Below are 17,964 nucleotides of genomic sequence, written 5' to 3' on the forward strand. Positions count from 1 at the left end.
TTCTTCCCAACTTTGCTGGTATGAATCTCTTACAATTTTAATGAACTAAACGTTTCCAGTTCTGACAACTCCAGAATATCTTTTTAAACTCTCCTAGTTTGGAAGCATTATGAAGTAGAAACCACTACAACTGAGATGACTGGTATCCCCCCCTCACCCAAATTAACTTGATTCACCTGTTAGGTAAAACACCATTTTCTTTTGAACTGAACTCTTGAGTTCTTCTGAACTAACTTTGAACATTCTGCCTTTAAGTCAAAATTAAACTAATTTCTTAATACACTTGCACTGTCCATCAAAAAACCCAACAGTCTAAAAATGTTATCCACCAGCACCACAAAGGTCTCCCAGGCACACTCACAGCAACCAGATACTTTCTTGCAAGTGATGTATTTGTATCACTCTTCAAAATTGGCATGTCTGATCTTTATACAAAATGCTACAGAACCAACCTAAATCTATCTGCCTCCACTTTGAAATCCAAATTCAAAAATATACCATTAATCACAAGACCAAACTTAATGATTCCTTCTCAATTATGGAGTATTTGCATTAGGTAATACGCATGGTCTTCAGAGACGTTACTTTAAGCAAATAGATTATAATGTGACAATTACTCAGTTTGCCAATCTTTGAAAGGAAGCTGGCACATTCATCATTCATAATGGTGTTAACCTAATTTGTTCCACAACCTGAGGCTATAAAAGTAAAGATTTATTTAGTTGAAGTTGTCCATAACCTTTCAACAAATCAATCTTGCTGACAATGTCTGGAATTCCAATGCTATCAATTCAATCCCTAAGCCAGGCAATTGAAAAAGAATGAGCTTATTTTCTTGCATCATTAACTTAAATGTAATCGATACAGAATCCTGGTGATCTATCAGATTTTGACACCAGTATAACTGGAGAACACCAGACACTTTGACTTGGTTTGATGATATCGTTGTGCAGGATTACCTTCATCTCGAATTTGAGCCAATTATCCATGATTGAGTCAGTAAAGCTTTTATGTGATGGATTGTAACATTTCCCACATCATTAATACTTCCTTCCAACTGGAATATTAATTTAGCAATTTACCTCAGTATGTGTCTCTAGGCTTCAGTGGTTCACCCAGCTAAGAGAGCCAAACTAGCCATTTACCCTCAGGTTTAGAAGTTCGACTTGCAGTTTGAGCTTGTACTCTTAGTTTCTGTTTTTCTCCATTTGCATGCTTTTGGCAGTCTTTCCCTACACTTGGACACAGTCTAAGGAACAAATCTCCTCTTGTGAGCCATAATTTTCTCTTTAACACATAGGAGTGGTCCCCTTACTTCCACATCCATAGACAAACACAAAGTGATTAGCACTGCTTGATTCACTAGGTGATAAATAACAAAAATTAAATAATGCAATAAGCTCTAATCATGAATTTTAAGTTTTTGACAGCATTTTTCTAATGTCCCACAAGACTATGGGTGGTATGCATATGAATGAATCTGCTTGATTTCTAAAACACACATTGTCTCCTGGAAAAGTCCCATCTTCATGTTGAGGATACCCTCCACCCTGCTGCGTGGCACTTTCACAAATCTAAATGAGACAACTGTCATACTGATCCAGCAACTAAAAATGGGTATCAATGATGTTTTGCAGGCCATTTGAAATACACTGAATAAACAGTTAAATTTAAATAAGCTCCTTGAATTCCTGCATTAAAATTTCTGTGACCTTGCAAACATCTGAAATGTATATAAGATTACTAGGGTTTGTAGATCCTCAGTATTTTTCAAAATAAAAATGTTCTACCTTACACTTAAAAGTTGTTGTGATACCAAAGGGTTTTAATTTTATTCTTGCATGTGGCTGAAAGAGGATTGAGAGGGAAGGCAAGAAAATTATCTTTGAGTTCCAGTCTCAAGGACAGATTTCAATCATATCTTCACTGGACTTACAACTCAGTTAGATGGGCACAGCTGCAGTATATATCATGAGGCAAACCACAGCACCTCTCAACACTAGGAAGCAACAATTACTCATGATCATTTTGCCATCAGGCCACACATCAGTCTATATTTTACCATCACTGCAGTGAAAACAGGAATTTCATATCTGAAACCATGGCTGGGGTGTGTACCCATTAATGAACACGCTGTTTAACAAAGAAAGCCCTTTTTCTCAGAGTACATAGTCAAGACAGCACGCTAGAACCTTTCCAACATCTGACAAACACAAACTGTCTGATAAATTCTCATAATTACAGCTATTTCAAAGAAAACAATTGCTGCATTATCTTAAGTTATTTATTTAGACCATAACACAGTCAGACATAAGAGCAGTAGTAGTCCATTCAGCCAAACAAGTCTGCTCCATCATTCAATGAGATCGTGGCTGATTTTATAATTCTCAACTCTATTCTCTTTCCATTACCCCGCAGCCCTTGAGCCCCATATGATTAAAAATCTGTCTTTATCAGTCTTGAATATTCCTACAAGCTCAGCTTCCACAGCCCTCTGCAGCAAAGAATTCCACAGATAACAACCCTCTGAGAGGAGAAGGTCCTCACCTCTCTCTCAAATGCTAACTCCTTACTGAGATTACTAGTCTTTCCCATCAGGGGAAGAAGAGCCTCCCTGCATCTACCCTGTTAAGTTCCCTGAGAATCTGACATGTCTCAATGAGGTCATCTTTCATTCTTTTAAACTGCTCCGATTATGGGCCTACCTATTTAATCTCTCTCCTCCCAACTCAAACCCGAGTCCCTAGAACGTTACCAGTGTCTCTGAATTAATAGTCTTATGATAATACCGCTAGGCCATCACCTCCCCATAAGTGCGAAGGTTAAAATGAAGAACCTTCCTCCTCAATCCCTCCCATTGCCTGATGCCTGGTGACCCTCAGGTTAAACCACTCAGTTGTCCATCTACAATGAAAGAGAAGTCTGTGGTTTCATGAGAGTATGGTAACTTTGCAGTTGTAAAGCACAATTGTTTGGAACCCAAGTTTTTAATGATAATTAGTTAAAATCTCTTACCTAATTCTCCTCCAATAATCGAGAAGTCTTTTTCCAAAATGATCCACTTTTGAATTTTCTGAGCATTAGATATAGCATCTTTATTGACAGCGTCAATTCCATTCTGAATGGCTTTGTAAATTATAGGATCTTTTACATTTAGCACATCTGACACAGTGTTGGCTGAGCATCCATACCTACGGCAAAATGCAACAGCTGCCGGAGCCAACTTATCTAATGGGGCTCCCGTTTGATCATCCATGTAAGACTATGGACAACAGGAAGAGAAAGAGACAAGAATAATGGAAGGTATTAAAATGACTGTTCACCATAAAAATAGAATGAAAAGCACTATATTAACTACCATTCTATAAATGTGGTTTGTGCAACCTCCATTTACATTATAGATATTCAGTCATTCCAATTGTTTCCATTTCATGAATATCTTAGCCAGATAGATCAAAACATCCTATTTCAACCTCAATTCTTGACAGAAAATCAATTTTAAAATAAAGATATTTTCAAACAAACGAACTAGTCTGCAAACTAGTCATTTCCAGTCTTACATATTCTGTGATGAAATCCTTTCTTTAACCATAATTATACATAATGTGTAAGCTAGCAAGCTGTGAGCACCATCTGTTCTGCTCTAACACGTGTTATAGAAAATCACACAATAGAAATAACAGGACTGATGAGAAAAATAGAGTGAGGCGAACCACCAAAATACATGTAAAAGTCAAAACAAAAATAGTAGTTAGCCTAACACAAATAATAGCATAGTCTCAGCAAATGTTAAAATAATATTTTAATGAAATAATACAATAAATTTAACACCTTGAATGGGTTTCTGAGTTTGCTGAGTTACAGTACTGCATTAGGACAGGGGCTGAGGGTCACCATCAGCATCATCATCACTTCCAGGTGCAGGGTTACAATGAAAGAAAGTATTTAGTCCAGAAGTGGATGGTTGTCCTCAGACTGTTTCTTGGGGGTTGCCTTTAAAAAGGCAGCTCGTTTTTGCTTCTTTGCCATCTTTCTTCTTTCATGATCATATGGTGCCAGATAAGACTTTATGTCACAAACTGTGATCCTGCTGCATTCTGCATTGTAGTCATTCTCTTCTAAGAGCCAAACCCTTACCCTATTGCTTCTCAATTTCCCTTAGGATAGGGGACAAAGAGATGTGGAAAGTTCTCGAGGTCCTGCATCCTGGACTACTTCACCTTCATCTCGAGCTTCAATTTCCACCGCAGCAACAAGTTGTTGTAGATTAATCTCCATATCTTCAAATTCAACTTGCTTTGTAAGAGCAACGCAATGTTCTTTGATTGCTGGAAGTTCCTGTGATGATTCTAAAGGTATTGAACCATGAAGAAAATCAGGAAGAAGCTTCCGCCAAACTGCATGCAAGCAATCCTTACCGCTATCACCCCAGGCCTCTACAATGACATCAATAGCATTCTTAATGTTAAAGCTCTTCTAAAATTGAAGAACACTGTCCTCATTATCCCCCTCAGTAGCTGCCATCAGCTTCCTGAATGTGCGCCTTAAATAATAAGCTTTGAAAGCTGCTATTGCACCCTGCCTCTATGGGTTGATGAAAGAGATTGAGTTCAGAGATAGAAATAGCACTTTGATGTTGTCTGAAAGTTTACCAATGTTTGGAGAATGCTTTGACCAGAATGAGGAGAAGCTTGAAATCCGAACATTTTCTCCTCCAATAATTTCTAAAGTGTCCTCAAGAACACTAACAATAAGGTCAGAAAAAAAATTGCCCCATCATCCAAAGTAAACACCTAGAGTGGACTTAAGATAACCGGGTTTGGAATTGCATAATAACCAATAGAAGTTCACACTTTTTAAAAAATTGTTCCCCAATTCACCAATCACGTTACAGCCAAATCACACTGACAAACAATCTGTATTGTAATATTTAGGGAACAAATGTACAAGCTACATTTCAGTTCCATTACAGGCTGCTACATTCAGTTCTACTAAACAACAGGAGCAGGGAGATTCATATTACTTTCACTTATTTTGCCAGTTACAGTGAATCTGTGCCATCTCATAGAAACATTGAAAATAGGAGCAAGAGAAGGCCATTCAGCCCTTCGAACCTGCTCCACCATTCATCACATTGATCATTGAACTCAATAGCCTAATCCTGCTTTCTCCCAACAATCTTTGATTCCATTTTCCACATTGAATTAAAGAATTTTCCCATTGAATTAAAGAATTCAATGTTTTGGCATTAACTGCTTTCTGTGGTAATGAATTCCACAGGCCCATCACTTTTTGGGTGAAGAAATGTCTTCTTATCTGAAGTGATCCACCATGAGTCCTCAGACTGTGGCCCCTGGCTCTGGACACACCCACCATCAGGAACATTCTCTTTACTTTGCATTTAGCCTGTTTAGTCCTGTTAGAATTTTATAAGTCTCTATGAGATCCCCCCCTCATTTGTCTGAACTCCAGCGAAAACAGTCCTTAACCTAATCAATCTCTCCTTATACGTCAGTCCCACCATCCCTGGAGTCAGCCTGGGAAACCTTTGCTGCACTCCCTCAAGAGCAAGAGCATCCTTCCTCAGAAAAGGAGACCAAAACTGCACACAATATTCTAGGTGTGGCCTCACTAAGGCCTTGTAGAACTGCAACAACACATCCCCTGCTCCTGTACTTGAAACTTCTCACAATGAAGACCAACATACCATTTCCCTTCTTTACTTCCTGTTGTACCTGAGCTTTCAATAACTAACAAAGAAAATTTACAGCCCAAGAACAGGCTCTCCGGCCCTCCAAGCCTGTGCCAATCCAAATCCACTGTCTAAACCTATCACCCAATTCCTAAGCATCTGTATCCCTCTACTCCCCACCTACTCATGCATCTGTCCAGACGCACCTTAAATGAATCTACCGTGCCTGTCTCTACTACTTCTGCTGGCAACATGTTCCAGACACCCACCACCCTCTGTGTAAAGTACTTTCTGCATGTATGCCCCTTAAACTTTTCTTCACTCACCTTGAATGCATGACTTCTCGTTATTGAATCCTTCACCCTGGGAAAAAAGCTTACCTCTATTCACCCTGTCTATACCCTTCATAATTTGTGGACCTCAATCAGGTCCCCTCTCAATCTCCTTTATTCTAATGAAAACAATCCTGACCTCTCAACCTCTCTTCACAGCTAGCACCTTCCATACCAGACAACATCCTCGTAAACCTTCTCTGCACCCTCTCCAAAGCGTCCTTTTGGTAATGTGGTGACCAGAACTGTACACAGTATTGTACACAGTAATGTAGTGACCACAACTGTACACAGTATTCTAAATGCGGCCGAACCAAAGTCTTATGCAATTTTAACATGACCTGCCAGCTGTTATACTCAATACTCCATCCAATGAAGGCAAGCATACTAAGTGCCATCTTGACCACTCTATCCACCTGTGCAGCCACCCTCAGTGCACAATGGACCTGAACTCCCAAATCTCTGTGCTCATCAACTTTTCCCAAGGGTCTTCCATTTACAGTATAGTTCACTCTGGAATTAGATCTTCCAAAATGCACTACCTCACATTTGCCCGGATTGAACTCCATCTGCCACTTCTCCGTCCAACTCTCCAGTCTATCTATAGCCCCGTATTCTTTGACAGTCCCCTACACTTTTTGCTACTCCACCAAACTTCATGTTATTTGCAAACTTGCTGATCAGACCACCAATGCCCGCTTCCACATCTATGTATATCACAAACAACAGTGTCCCCAGCACTGATCCCTGTGGAACACCACTGATCACCTTTCTCCATTTCAAGAAACTCCCTTCAACTACTACTCTCTGTCTCCTATTGCTCAACCGGTTCTTTATCCACCTAGCTAGAACACCCTGCACACCATGTGACTTCTCTTTCTCCATTAGTTTACCATGGGGAACCTTATCTAACGCCTTACTAAAGTCAACGTTTATGACATCTATAGACCTTCCTTCATCTATCAACTTGGTCACTTCCTCAAAGAACTCTATTATGTTGGTAAGGCACGATCTTCCCCACACAAAACTATGTTGCCTATCACTGATAAGCCCATTCTTTTCCAAATATAAATAGATCCTATTCCTCAGTATCTTCTCCAGCAACTTTCCCACCACTGACATACTTCCAGGCACCAATCCAAGCCCTAAGTTCATCTGCTTTACCCACCATATTCCTTGCATTAAAGTAGATGCACTTCAGACCACCAGTTCCTTTACTTTCATCTGTTCTCTGCCTACTCTTCCCCTTGGTAATGCTAACTTCATGATCCTGTTCCTTACAGTCTCTAGTTTCCACTGCACTGTCTACTAGTCTTCTCTTCTGGTTCCCAGCCCCTGCCACATTAGTTTAAACCCTCCCCAGCAGCAGTAGCAAAAACTCCCCCGAGGACATTAGTTCCAGTCTGGTTCAGGTGTGGACCATCCAATTTGTAATAGTCCCACCTTCCCCAGAACTGGTCCCAATGTCCTACAAATCTGAACCCCTCTCTCTTACACCATCCCTCAAGCCTTGCGTTCATTCTGCCTATTCTTTCATTTCTACCCTGGCTAGTATGTGGCACTGATAGCAATCTTGAGATCATTACCTTTGAGGTCCTCCTCTTTAACTTCTCTCCTAGCTCCCTGAATTCTGCTTTCAGGACCTCATCTTGTTTTTCACTTACATCATTGGTGCCTATATGCACCATGACAACTGGCTGTTCACCCTCCCCTTTCAGAATGCTCTGCAGCCGATCGGTGACATCCCTGACCAAAGCACCTGAGAGGCAACATACCATCCGAGAGTTCCGTTTTCGACCACAGAACCATCTATCTACTCCCCTCACAATAGAATCCCCTATGACATTGGCCCTACGAGTCTTTTTCCCGCCCTTCTGAACAGCAGTGCCCTCCACGGTGCCATGATCCTGGCAACTGCTGCCCTCCCCTGGTGAGTCATCTCCCCCAACAGTATCCAAAACGGTATACCTGTTTTTGAGGGAGATGACTACAGGGAACACCTGCACTTCCCTCCACCTCTTTCTCTGCCTTTTGGTCACCCATTCACTGTCTCCCTCAGCAACTCTAACCTACGGTGTGACCAATTCACTAAATGTGCTATCCACGACCTCCTCAGCATCACAGATACTCCACAGTGAGTCCGTCTGCAGCTCCAGAGCCTTCATGTGGTCATACAGGAGCTGCAGCTGGACACACTTCTTGCAAATGTAAGAGTCAGGAACATCAGACACGTTCCTGAGCTCCCACATCAAGCAAGAGGCACATGCCATTGGTCTGAGGTCCCCTGCCATTGTAAGCCTTAGCTTTAACTCAACTAACTAATACCAAACAATGCCCTTAAATATACATAAGAAAAGAAAAACCCCTACCTTACAGGGTCCTTTTCTTCGGGTTAGAGGAGGGGAGTAGGAGGGAGATACTACACGTGTAGTATCTCTGGTTTAGCCGCTGCCCAAATATATACTAAGTCCTTGCTTTCTCGGCAACCTCCTGATCCAACGTCACCTCCACTTTGTCTCCCACTGCTCCCGCACAGGAAAAAGGTCGCGGGCTTTGGAGATAAGTATTTATACTGTTCACTTACCTTCCCAGCAACCTCCTGGTCCCAACATCACTTCCACTCTGTCTCCTGTTGCTCCCAGCCAGGAAAAAGGTGCACAAGGATGCCAAGGTCACACTACACACTCCCCTCTCCCAATTTACAGCCATTCAGGTAGTTATCTGCCTTCTTGTTTTTGCTTCCAAAGTGAATAACCTCGCACTTATCCAAATTACACGACATCTACCATTGATTTGCCCACTCACCCAGATCACACGGGAGGATCCTTGTCACAGTTCACCATCCCACCCAAAGTGGTATCTTCTGCAAACTTTGAGATGTTACATTTTGTTCCCTCATCCAAACGCTTGCACAGCTAGATCAGCAATGATTCCCTTCTCATTACACAGTACCCAGCCTAGGATAGCCTGCTCTCTAATTGGTTTCTCCACATATTGGTCAACAAAACCATCCCCCATACACTCCTCTACACCATTGTGACTCATTTGATTTGCCCAATCTCTGTGCAGATTAAAATTATCCAAGATCACCAATATTCCCTTATCACATGCATCTCTAACTTCCTGTTCGAAGCCATTGTGGATCTCATTCTGGATCCTTTCCCAATGGGAATATTTTCTTCTTATTTACTCAGTCTCATGATCTCTCAGGATCATGATACTTTAATTAGAGCTCCTCTGAGCCTTGTCTTCTTCAAAGAAAACATTCTTGGCTTCTCCAATTTATTTTCATTACTGTAATTTCTTAATCTTGGAACTTATTCTCAAAAGCCTTGTGTGTACCTCTCCAATGCCCTCAAACTCTTCCTAAAAAGAGGTGCCCAGAACTGGATAGCAAGCCTCCAGCTGAGGCCAAACTATTGTCTTACATAAAATCAACATAACCCTTCCTGTTATTAATATAAATCCCCATTAATAAAGCAGACGATATATTATACTCTATTAACTGCTTTTGCTGCAAAAATTAACTGCACACTTCTCCTCATCGACCTTTATTTATCTACCCACACCAATTGTTATGAAACACAAACAAGAGAGAACAGAATTTAACCTATCTGAAAACCCAATCAACTCTACTGCAACTCTGCTGCTCCAGACACCTGCAACATCCCATAACATCACTTTGGCAAAAAAAGGTAAAATCAAACCCAGGTTCTCACAGGGGAGATGTCAGAGAAAGAATCAGCATGGAGCTGCTTCTTTGTGTCCCCAGCTAAAAACTTGACCAGCAGCTTCAAACAGACTGCTTGCTAAAACCTGAGCTGAGAGAATTGGCCACTCCCCTTTCATTGTACAAGTGTTGGAAAAAAAATTTAAATACTTTTGCCTGAGGCAGTATCTGTTAGCCATGATCAAAGGACTAATTCCAACCAAATCAGAACCTCTACCGTTTACAACTCCTTTTGAAAAAAGCCAAGGCAGACTACATAACCTTGTCAATAGGAGCAGCAGCATCACACAATAACTCGTCTCTGTTCTTTTGAAGTTTTACACTGTCCTCCTCATAGCTTACAATGCCTCAAAGTTTAGCATCCTCCACAAATTCTGAAATTATGCTTTCTACACCAAAGTCTAGATCATTAGTACATAGTCAGGAAAAGCAAGGGTCCCAATACTAAATTTTGGGGAACTCTACTACTGATCTTCCCCAGCCAGAGAAATATCCGTTTACACTGTTTTCTGAAATACAGTAAATTTTGTATTTATGTTACTATTTTCCCTTTTACTCCATGGCATTCAACATTGCCATAAAAGTTTGTATGTGGCATTGTATCAAATATCCAATTTGCATAAAATATAGGAGCTGAATTAGACCATTTAGCTTGAGTCAGCTCCACCATTCGGTCATGGCTGACATGTTTCTCAACCCCATCCTCCAACTTTCTCCCCGTTGCCCTTGAATCCCTTACTAATCAAGAATATATTTCTGTCATCAATACACTCAATGAATTGGCCTCCACAGCAATGAGTTCCACAGATTAACTACCCTTTGGCTGAAGAAATTCCTTTAGTTCTAAAAAGTCATCCCATCACTCTGAATCCTAGTCTCTCCTATTAATGGAAACATCTTCTCCATGCCCACTCTATCCAGGCCTCTCAGTATTCTGTAAGTTTCAATCAGATCCCGCCCCCCCCCTCCCCTCTCCATCCTTCTAAACTCCATCAAGTACAGACCCAGAGTCCTCAGCTGGTCCTCATATCACAAGCCCTTCATCCCTAGGATCATTCTGTGGATCGTCTCCAAGGCCTTCCTTAGATATGGAGCCTAAAACTGCTCATAACATTCCAAATGCAGTCTGACCAAAGCCTTCTACAGCCTCAGCAGTACATCCCTGCTCTTCTGTTCTAGCCCTGTTGAAATGATTGCTAACATTGCATTTGTCTTCCTAACTGCCAACTGTGAACCTGCATGTTAACCTTAAAAGAATCCTGAACTCAGACTGCCAACTCCCTTTGTGCTTCAGATTTCCCAAGTATTTCTCCGCTTAGTAAATAGCCTATGCCTTTATTCTTCCTACGAAAGTGTGTAACCTCACACTTTCCCATATTCTCCTATCTGACACTTCTTTACCCACTCTCCTAGCCTGCCTAAGTCCTTCTGCAGCCTTCCCAGTTCATCAACACAACCTGCCCCTCCATCTTTATGTCATCTGCAAACTTAACAATAATGCCCTCAGTTCCTTTGTCCAAATTGTATAACATGAATAGTTGTGAATAGTGGAACTCCGCTACTCACCAGCTACCATCCTGAAAAAGACCCTTCAATCCCCATTCTCTGCTTTCTGCCTGTCAGCCAATCCTCTGTCTAATCTTTGACAAAGAGTCAGGTAGACTCGAAACGTCAGCCCTTTTCTTTCCTTACAGATGCTGCCAGACCTGTTGAGATTTTCCTGCATTTTCTCTTTTGGTTTCAGATTCCAGCATCCGCAGTAATTTGCTTTTACCCAGAGTTTAACCCACTGCCCCCTCTCCTGTAGGAATGCCGACCCTGAAAAAGTACTACTCTCCGACAGGATTTTCATTTGTCTCTCTCCCCCTGTCCACCTTCACTGCTTTCCTCTTCTCTCTCAGTGTTAGACAAGGTGTTTACTAAGACTCGCTTCCACAGCCATATTTCCTTCCTCAATGACTGTCTTCACCTCCAACTTACTCCACGTAGATTTCGACTCAAATTCCACCCTGCATGCAGCCTCCAGGATTACAGGTACTTGGACAATATACAACATTTTTCCAACTGCTGTTCTCGCTGCATCCTAAAAGCCACACTCAGGGCCACGCGTCACCACATGAAAGCAGTCGACACCTCTCTCCAGCAGCACGGACTTAGTCTCTCTCAAAGCTGTCCTGGTCCACAGTTTCATTTCATCCTTCGTATTATTCAACGCCTTAACTCCAAATTTTTCCTGTTTCTTGCTGATGTTAAGGAACGCAAGCTTCATCTTCTCACCCACACCCCTGCCCACCCTCCACCTTCCAACAGTCCCAATCCCTCGAACCCCATCTCTTCCAGCCCCAGTCCTTGCCGTGTGTTCACCATACCCTCTGACCTTCCCCTCTCTGAGGCTGAGCGTGCTGTTCTCAGCAAAGGACTCAGCTTTGTACCCTTACGTCCCCACCTCAATGAATTCTGGGCTCGACATGATGCTGAGCTCTTCTTCCGTTGCCTTCGCCTTCATGTTCACTTCTTTGGGCAAGAGTCCTCCCCCCGCTCCACAGATCCTTTCACATCCCTCCAACATTCCACCTCTAATTGGACACCCCCGACAGGACAATTTCCTGCCCTTGATCTTTTAATTGACAATTGTTGATGGGACATTGGCCGCCTTAATTTCTCTGCCCCTCTTACTGATTCCAACCACTCTCTATCCAAACTTTCTGCCCTTTACTCTCTTAGGTCCAACCCCAACCTTGTCATCAAACTTGCTGACAAAGGGGGTGCTGTTGTCGTCTGGCGTACTGACCTCTACCTCGCAGAGGCTGAGCGCCAACTCTCAGATTCCTCCTCCTACCTCTCCCTGGAGCATGACCACACCACTGAGCATAAAGCCACTGTCTCCAACACCGTGACTGACCTCATTTCCTTGATTGCCTGCCCCCCACCGCATCCAACCTCATAGTCTCCCAACCCCGGACAGCCCGCTTCTACCTAATCCCCAAAATCCACAAGAAGGACTGTGCCAGCAGGCCTCTTGTGTCAGCATGCTCCTGCCCCACTGAACTTATTTCATCCTACCTTGACTCCATCCTTACTCCTCTGGTTCACTCCCTTCCCACCTACATCCGGGATTCATCTGATGCCCTGCAACACATACCAGCTTTCAATTCGCAGGCCCTAACCACCTTCTATTCACCATGGATGTGCAATCTCTTTACACCTCCATCCCACACCAAGACAGCCTGAAAGCTCTTTGCTTCTTTCTTGAAAAGAGGCCCGAACAATCTCCACCCACCACCACTCTCCTCTGCCTGGCTGAACTTGTTCTGTCTCTCAACAACATCTCCTTCAACTCATCCCATTTTCTCCAAATCAAAGTTGTAGCGATGGGTACCCACATGGGTCCTAGTTATGCCTGCCTTTTCATGGGATATGTGGAACATTTCTTGTTCCAGGCCTACCCGGGTCCCCTCCCACAACTGCTTTATCGGTACAACCGCTTTGACAAAGGGTCAGTTAGACTTGAAACGTCAGCTCTTTTCTCTCCTTACAGATGCTGCCAGACCTGCTGAGATTTTCCAGCATTTTCTTTCTTTTCTAACTCCTGGTCCCCACATCCTGACTACTGACAGGAGACCTGTACACATCTCCTTTACAGTTTCTCAATTCCACCCATACAGATTCCACACCTTTCAACTCTATATCACTTCTTGCTAATGGTTTAGTTTCACTTTTTACTAACAAGACAACCCTGTTCCCTCTGCGCATCTGCCTGTCCTTTCAATAGGACGTGTATCCTCAGATATTTAGTTCCGAGTCCTGATCCCCATGTAGCTACACCTCTGTGATACCCACAACATCATACCTACCAATTTCAATCTGCGATACTGGTTCATTACATTAACTACATTTCCCTCATACTGTTTCTCCATTACCTTGTCAAAAAGCTCAAGTAGAATAATTAAATATGATTTTCCCTTCGGAAATCTCTCCTGCCCCTGTGAGTGAGATGTTGAACATATATAATCCCTACAGTGCGGAAACAGGCCATTCGGCCCATCAAGTCCACACCAACCCTCCAAAGAGCGTCCCACCCAGATCCCAACGTATCCCATGGCCAATCCATTTAACCTGTACATCCTTGGACACTACGGGCAATTTAGCATCGCCAATCCACCTGCACATCTTTGGACTGTGGGAGGAAAACCACGCAGACAGGGGGAGAATGAACAAATGCCACCCAATGCTGCAACACCTTTATTAATCTGCATTTCTCTATGTGATTGCGAACTATTCTTTCAAATTATTGTTTCCAAAGTACTCCAACCACTAAAGTTAAACTGATTGGTCTGTTAGTGGTTTTCTTTGTATTTTGTTTCCCAATAAGAGGAGCAAGTGAAGTAGTGGTAATGTGAATTGACTGGCCATCCAACTCCCAGCCTAAAGCCATGGGTTTGGATCCCACCATGGCAGATGGTAAGATATGAATTTAGTTTTAAAAATCTGGAATAAAAACAGAATTTGTCTAGTGGTAACCATAAAGCATTGTCAATAGTCATAAAAAGCCATCTGGTTCACAAAAGTGTTTCAAGAAAAAAACCCATCATCTTTACCTGGTCAGGTCTACATGTGACTCCATGGTCTGGTTGATTCATAACTGGCCTCACATTAATTAGGGATGAGAAATATATACTGGCATAGTCGGCAACATCCAAATCCCTTGACTAAAAGAAATCCCTCTGAACCTTCTAGATTGAGTGTGGAACTTGACTGTATTTTCACCTGACCTCTGTCATAAGTACACTGTTGCTTTTTATCATAATTTGATCTCTTCTACCATCCAGGAAGGTGTGGATTTGTTAAGTTTCACTTTCCTTTTTGTGGAAATGTACCTTTGCTGTGCCAGGATCATCTTGCCCCCTTGTGATTTTTGATACTGAGCCTTTTGTGTTTATTTTTAAAAACTATTTTTTCCTAACTTCAGGCTTCACCTGTACTATTATGTTTGAATGCTCTCTCCCCTCCTACCAACATCCAATCATCATTTCCGTTATTGCTGCCATGTTCTCCTGCCTTGCCTTCTCTCTTCAATTTATTCCATCCTCACTCACACCATTTAGTTTATAGCTCTTTCTACCTCCCTAGTTATATGACTCACCAGAACACTAGTCCCAGCTAGTTCAGTAATGACTATGCCAACTGTACAGCTCCCATTTTACCAAATATTGATGCCAGTGCCCAGAATTGAAGCCTATTGCTCCCTACAATCCTTAAGCCACACTTCATCTCTCTAACTTTATTCAATTGACACCAGTTTGTTTATGGTTCAGGTTATCCTTTATTACCTTCAAGATCCTGCTTTTTAGTTTAGACCTGAGCTGCTCCTACTCCCTCAGCAGAACAATGTTCATAATTCTACTCATGTCATTGGTACCTATATGGACCATGACCACTGGATCCTTGTCCTCCCGTTCCAAGTTTCTATCCCACCCAGAGCAAGTGTTGTGAATCCGAGTATTGGGAAAGTAACCCAGCCAATAGGACTCTCTCTTTTAGTTGCAGGGATCTTGATCAGATGGGCCAATGGGCTTGAGAAGTGGCAGATGGAGTTTAATTCAGGTAAATGTGAAATGCTGCATTTTGGGAAAGCAAATCTTAGCAGGACTTATACACTTAATGGTAAGGTCCTAGGGAGTGTTGTTGAACAAAGAGACCTTGGAGTGCAGGTTCATAGCTCCTTGAAAGTGGAGTCACAGGTAGATAGGAGAGTGAAGAAGGCGTTTGGTATAGTTTCCTTTATTGGTCAGAGTATTGAGTACAGGAGTTGGGAGGTCATCTTGCGGCTGTACAGGACATTGATTAGGCCACTGTTGGAATATTGCGTGCAATTCTGGTCTCCTTCCTATTGGAAAGATGTTGTGAAACTTGAAAGGGGTCAGAAAAGATTTACAAGGATATTGCCAGGGTTGGAGGATTTGAGCTATAGGGAGAGGCTGAACAGGCTGGGGCTGTTTTCCCTGGAGCGTCGGAGGCTGAGGGGTGACCTTATAGAGGTTTACAAAATTATGAGGGGCATGGATAGGGTAGATAGGCAAAGTCTTTTCCTTGGGGTGGGGGAGTCCAGAACTAGAGGGCATAGGTTTAGAGTGAGAGGGGAAAGATATAGACCTAAGGGGCAATGTTTTCACTCAGAGGGTGGTATGTGTATGGAATGAGCTGCCAGAGGAATTGGTGGAGGCTGGTACAATTGCAACATTTAAGAGGCATCTGGATGGGTATATGAATAGGAAGGGTTTGGAGGGATATGGGCTGGGTACTGGCAGGTGGGACTAGATTGGGTTGGGATATCTGGTTGGCATGGATGAGTTGGACCAAAGTGTCTGTTTCCATGCTGTACATCTCTATGACTCTATTGGTCTATAACTGTGTCTGTCCCTGTAATGCCACTAATTTTTCACCTTGAATGACTTCCCATACCATATGTTGTGGTCAGTTTGCTCATCCACTCTGAAGCCACTGCTTTTATCCACAAATCTCAAAACAAAGACTAAGGGTCCTCCCTTCCACCTCCTGGATCTCATATATACCTGATTCTGAGTTATACCCTTCCACTGCTGATCTCTGTCCCCGACCTAAGAGATCTGCTGAACTCCCAGAATAAAGCGTACAGGTAATTCTCCATCTCTCCGATGTTTCAGTGTCAGCAAATTGGCCTTCAACTCAAACTCTGAATCAAAACTCCTTAATCTACAAAGTCTTATTGCAGGCTGCCTTGTAACCAGGAGCTCCTTTATCCTCAGACACAACACATCACTTGTCTTATTGTGTCTTAGTTAAATAACTAATTATGTTCCTCATTAAATTAAATCAATTCATCTTCTCTATATCAGTTGCTGAACTAAATTAAAATGTAACAGTCCAATAGACCTTACCACTTCATAAATAAAAATATTGAATTATTAGTTTCTTGATTTCCTATTGCTACTGGCTCTAAATAAATTCAAAAGTAGGTACTTAAAAATTACATTTTGGAGATGGAATAGAAATGTGGGAAGTTTGAATTTATTCGCTGTGGTAGGAGAAATGACAAGAGGTGAGAGAATGGAAGCAGGATGTTTTCTGATTTGAGTGACATTGCCTAAGAATCACAGGGAAAGTCACTATGCAGACAAAGCAAGCAATTAGGAAATCAAAGCAAGCAATTAGGTGTTTTGATTCTCAATACAAAAGGATTGAAGTAAAAGAGTTTTTTAAAAATCTGCAATTTAAAAGGCAAATTATTGATCTGGTTTCGAAACCGGCTGAGCGGCAGCAGACAGTAGGGTAGAACGCCCGTACAAATTGACAGAAGGTAACTGATAGTGTCACACAAGGATTTATATTGAGGTCTAAACTACTCATGTTTTCACAAACAATTTATATTCTAGAATGGATAAAGATATACACATCCAAATTTACCCAAGACACAGATAGTCAATAATATCAGCAGGCAAAATGGAAATGAAAAAGCACAACTGATGTAGATAAATGAGCAAAACTCTGACAAATAGATTTCAATGTAGACGAATGTAAGATCATTACTTTTGCGTTCAAATGAGGACATTTTCTAAATAGTTAGAAAGCTAGTCCAAAGGGACTTAGAATAAAGGAATATGGGTCATAGGAGCAGCCATTGGTGATCTGGTCCTTCAAGCCTGCTCCAACATTCCAATAAATTCACAGGGTTTGAGCTGTAGGGAGAGACTGAACAGGTTGGGGCTATTTTCCCTGGAGTGTCAGAGGCTGAGGGGTGACTTTACAGAGGTTTATAAAATCATGAGGGGCGTGGATAAGGTGAATAGCCAAGGTCTTCTTCTCAGGGTAAGGAAAGAACTAGACGGCATAAGTTTAAGGTGAGAGAGAAATACCTGAAAGGGACTTGAGAGACAATTTTTTCACACAGTGGATAGTGAGTGTATGGAATGAGCTGCCAGAGGGTGGAGATTGGCACAATTACAGCATTTAAAAGGTATCTGGTGAGTACATGAATTAGCAAGGGTTTTGACGGTAATAGACCAAATGCAGAAAAATGGGACTAGATCAGTTTAGGATATGTAGTTGGTAAAAACAAGTTGGATTGAAGGGTCTGTTTCCTTGCTGTATACCTCTATGATGCTATGAGGTGGGATTAAGCAAATTTAGGGTTGTATTCCCTGAAAATTTAGACAGTTAAGGTGTGACCTGAT

The 17,964-nt window shown here is 42.1% G+C and overlaps 1 protein-coding gene across 1 annotated transcript in view; it reads right to left on the bottom strand.

The window, feature by feature from the left end:
- LOC140478761 (long-chain-fatty-acid--CoA ligase ACSBG2-like) overlaps nt 1-17,964 on the bottom strand; it is a 111,433-nt gene that overhangs the window by 3,643 nt on the left and 89,826 nt on the right. The window contains exon 13 of the mRNA XM_072572110.1: nt 3,016-3,262. Coding sequence (XP_072428211.1) covers nt 3,016-3,262 — 247 coding nt within the window. The remainder of the gene's footprint in view (nt 1-3,015; nt 3,263-17,964) is intronic.

This window comes from Chiloscyllium punctatum, chromosome 1 (assembly GCF_047496795.1).
Source record: "Chiloscyllium punctatum isolate Juve2018m chromosome 1, sChiPun1.3, whole genome shotgun sequence".
NCBI lineage: Eukaryota > Metazoa > Chordata > Chondrichthyes > Orectolobiformes > Hemiscylliidae > Chiloscyllium > Chiloscyllium punctatum.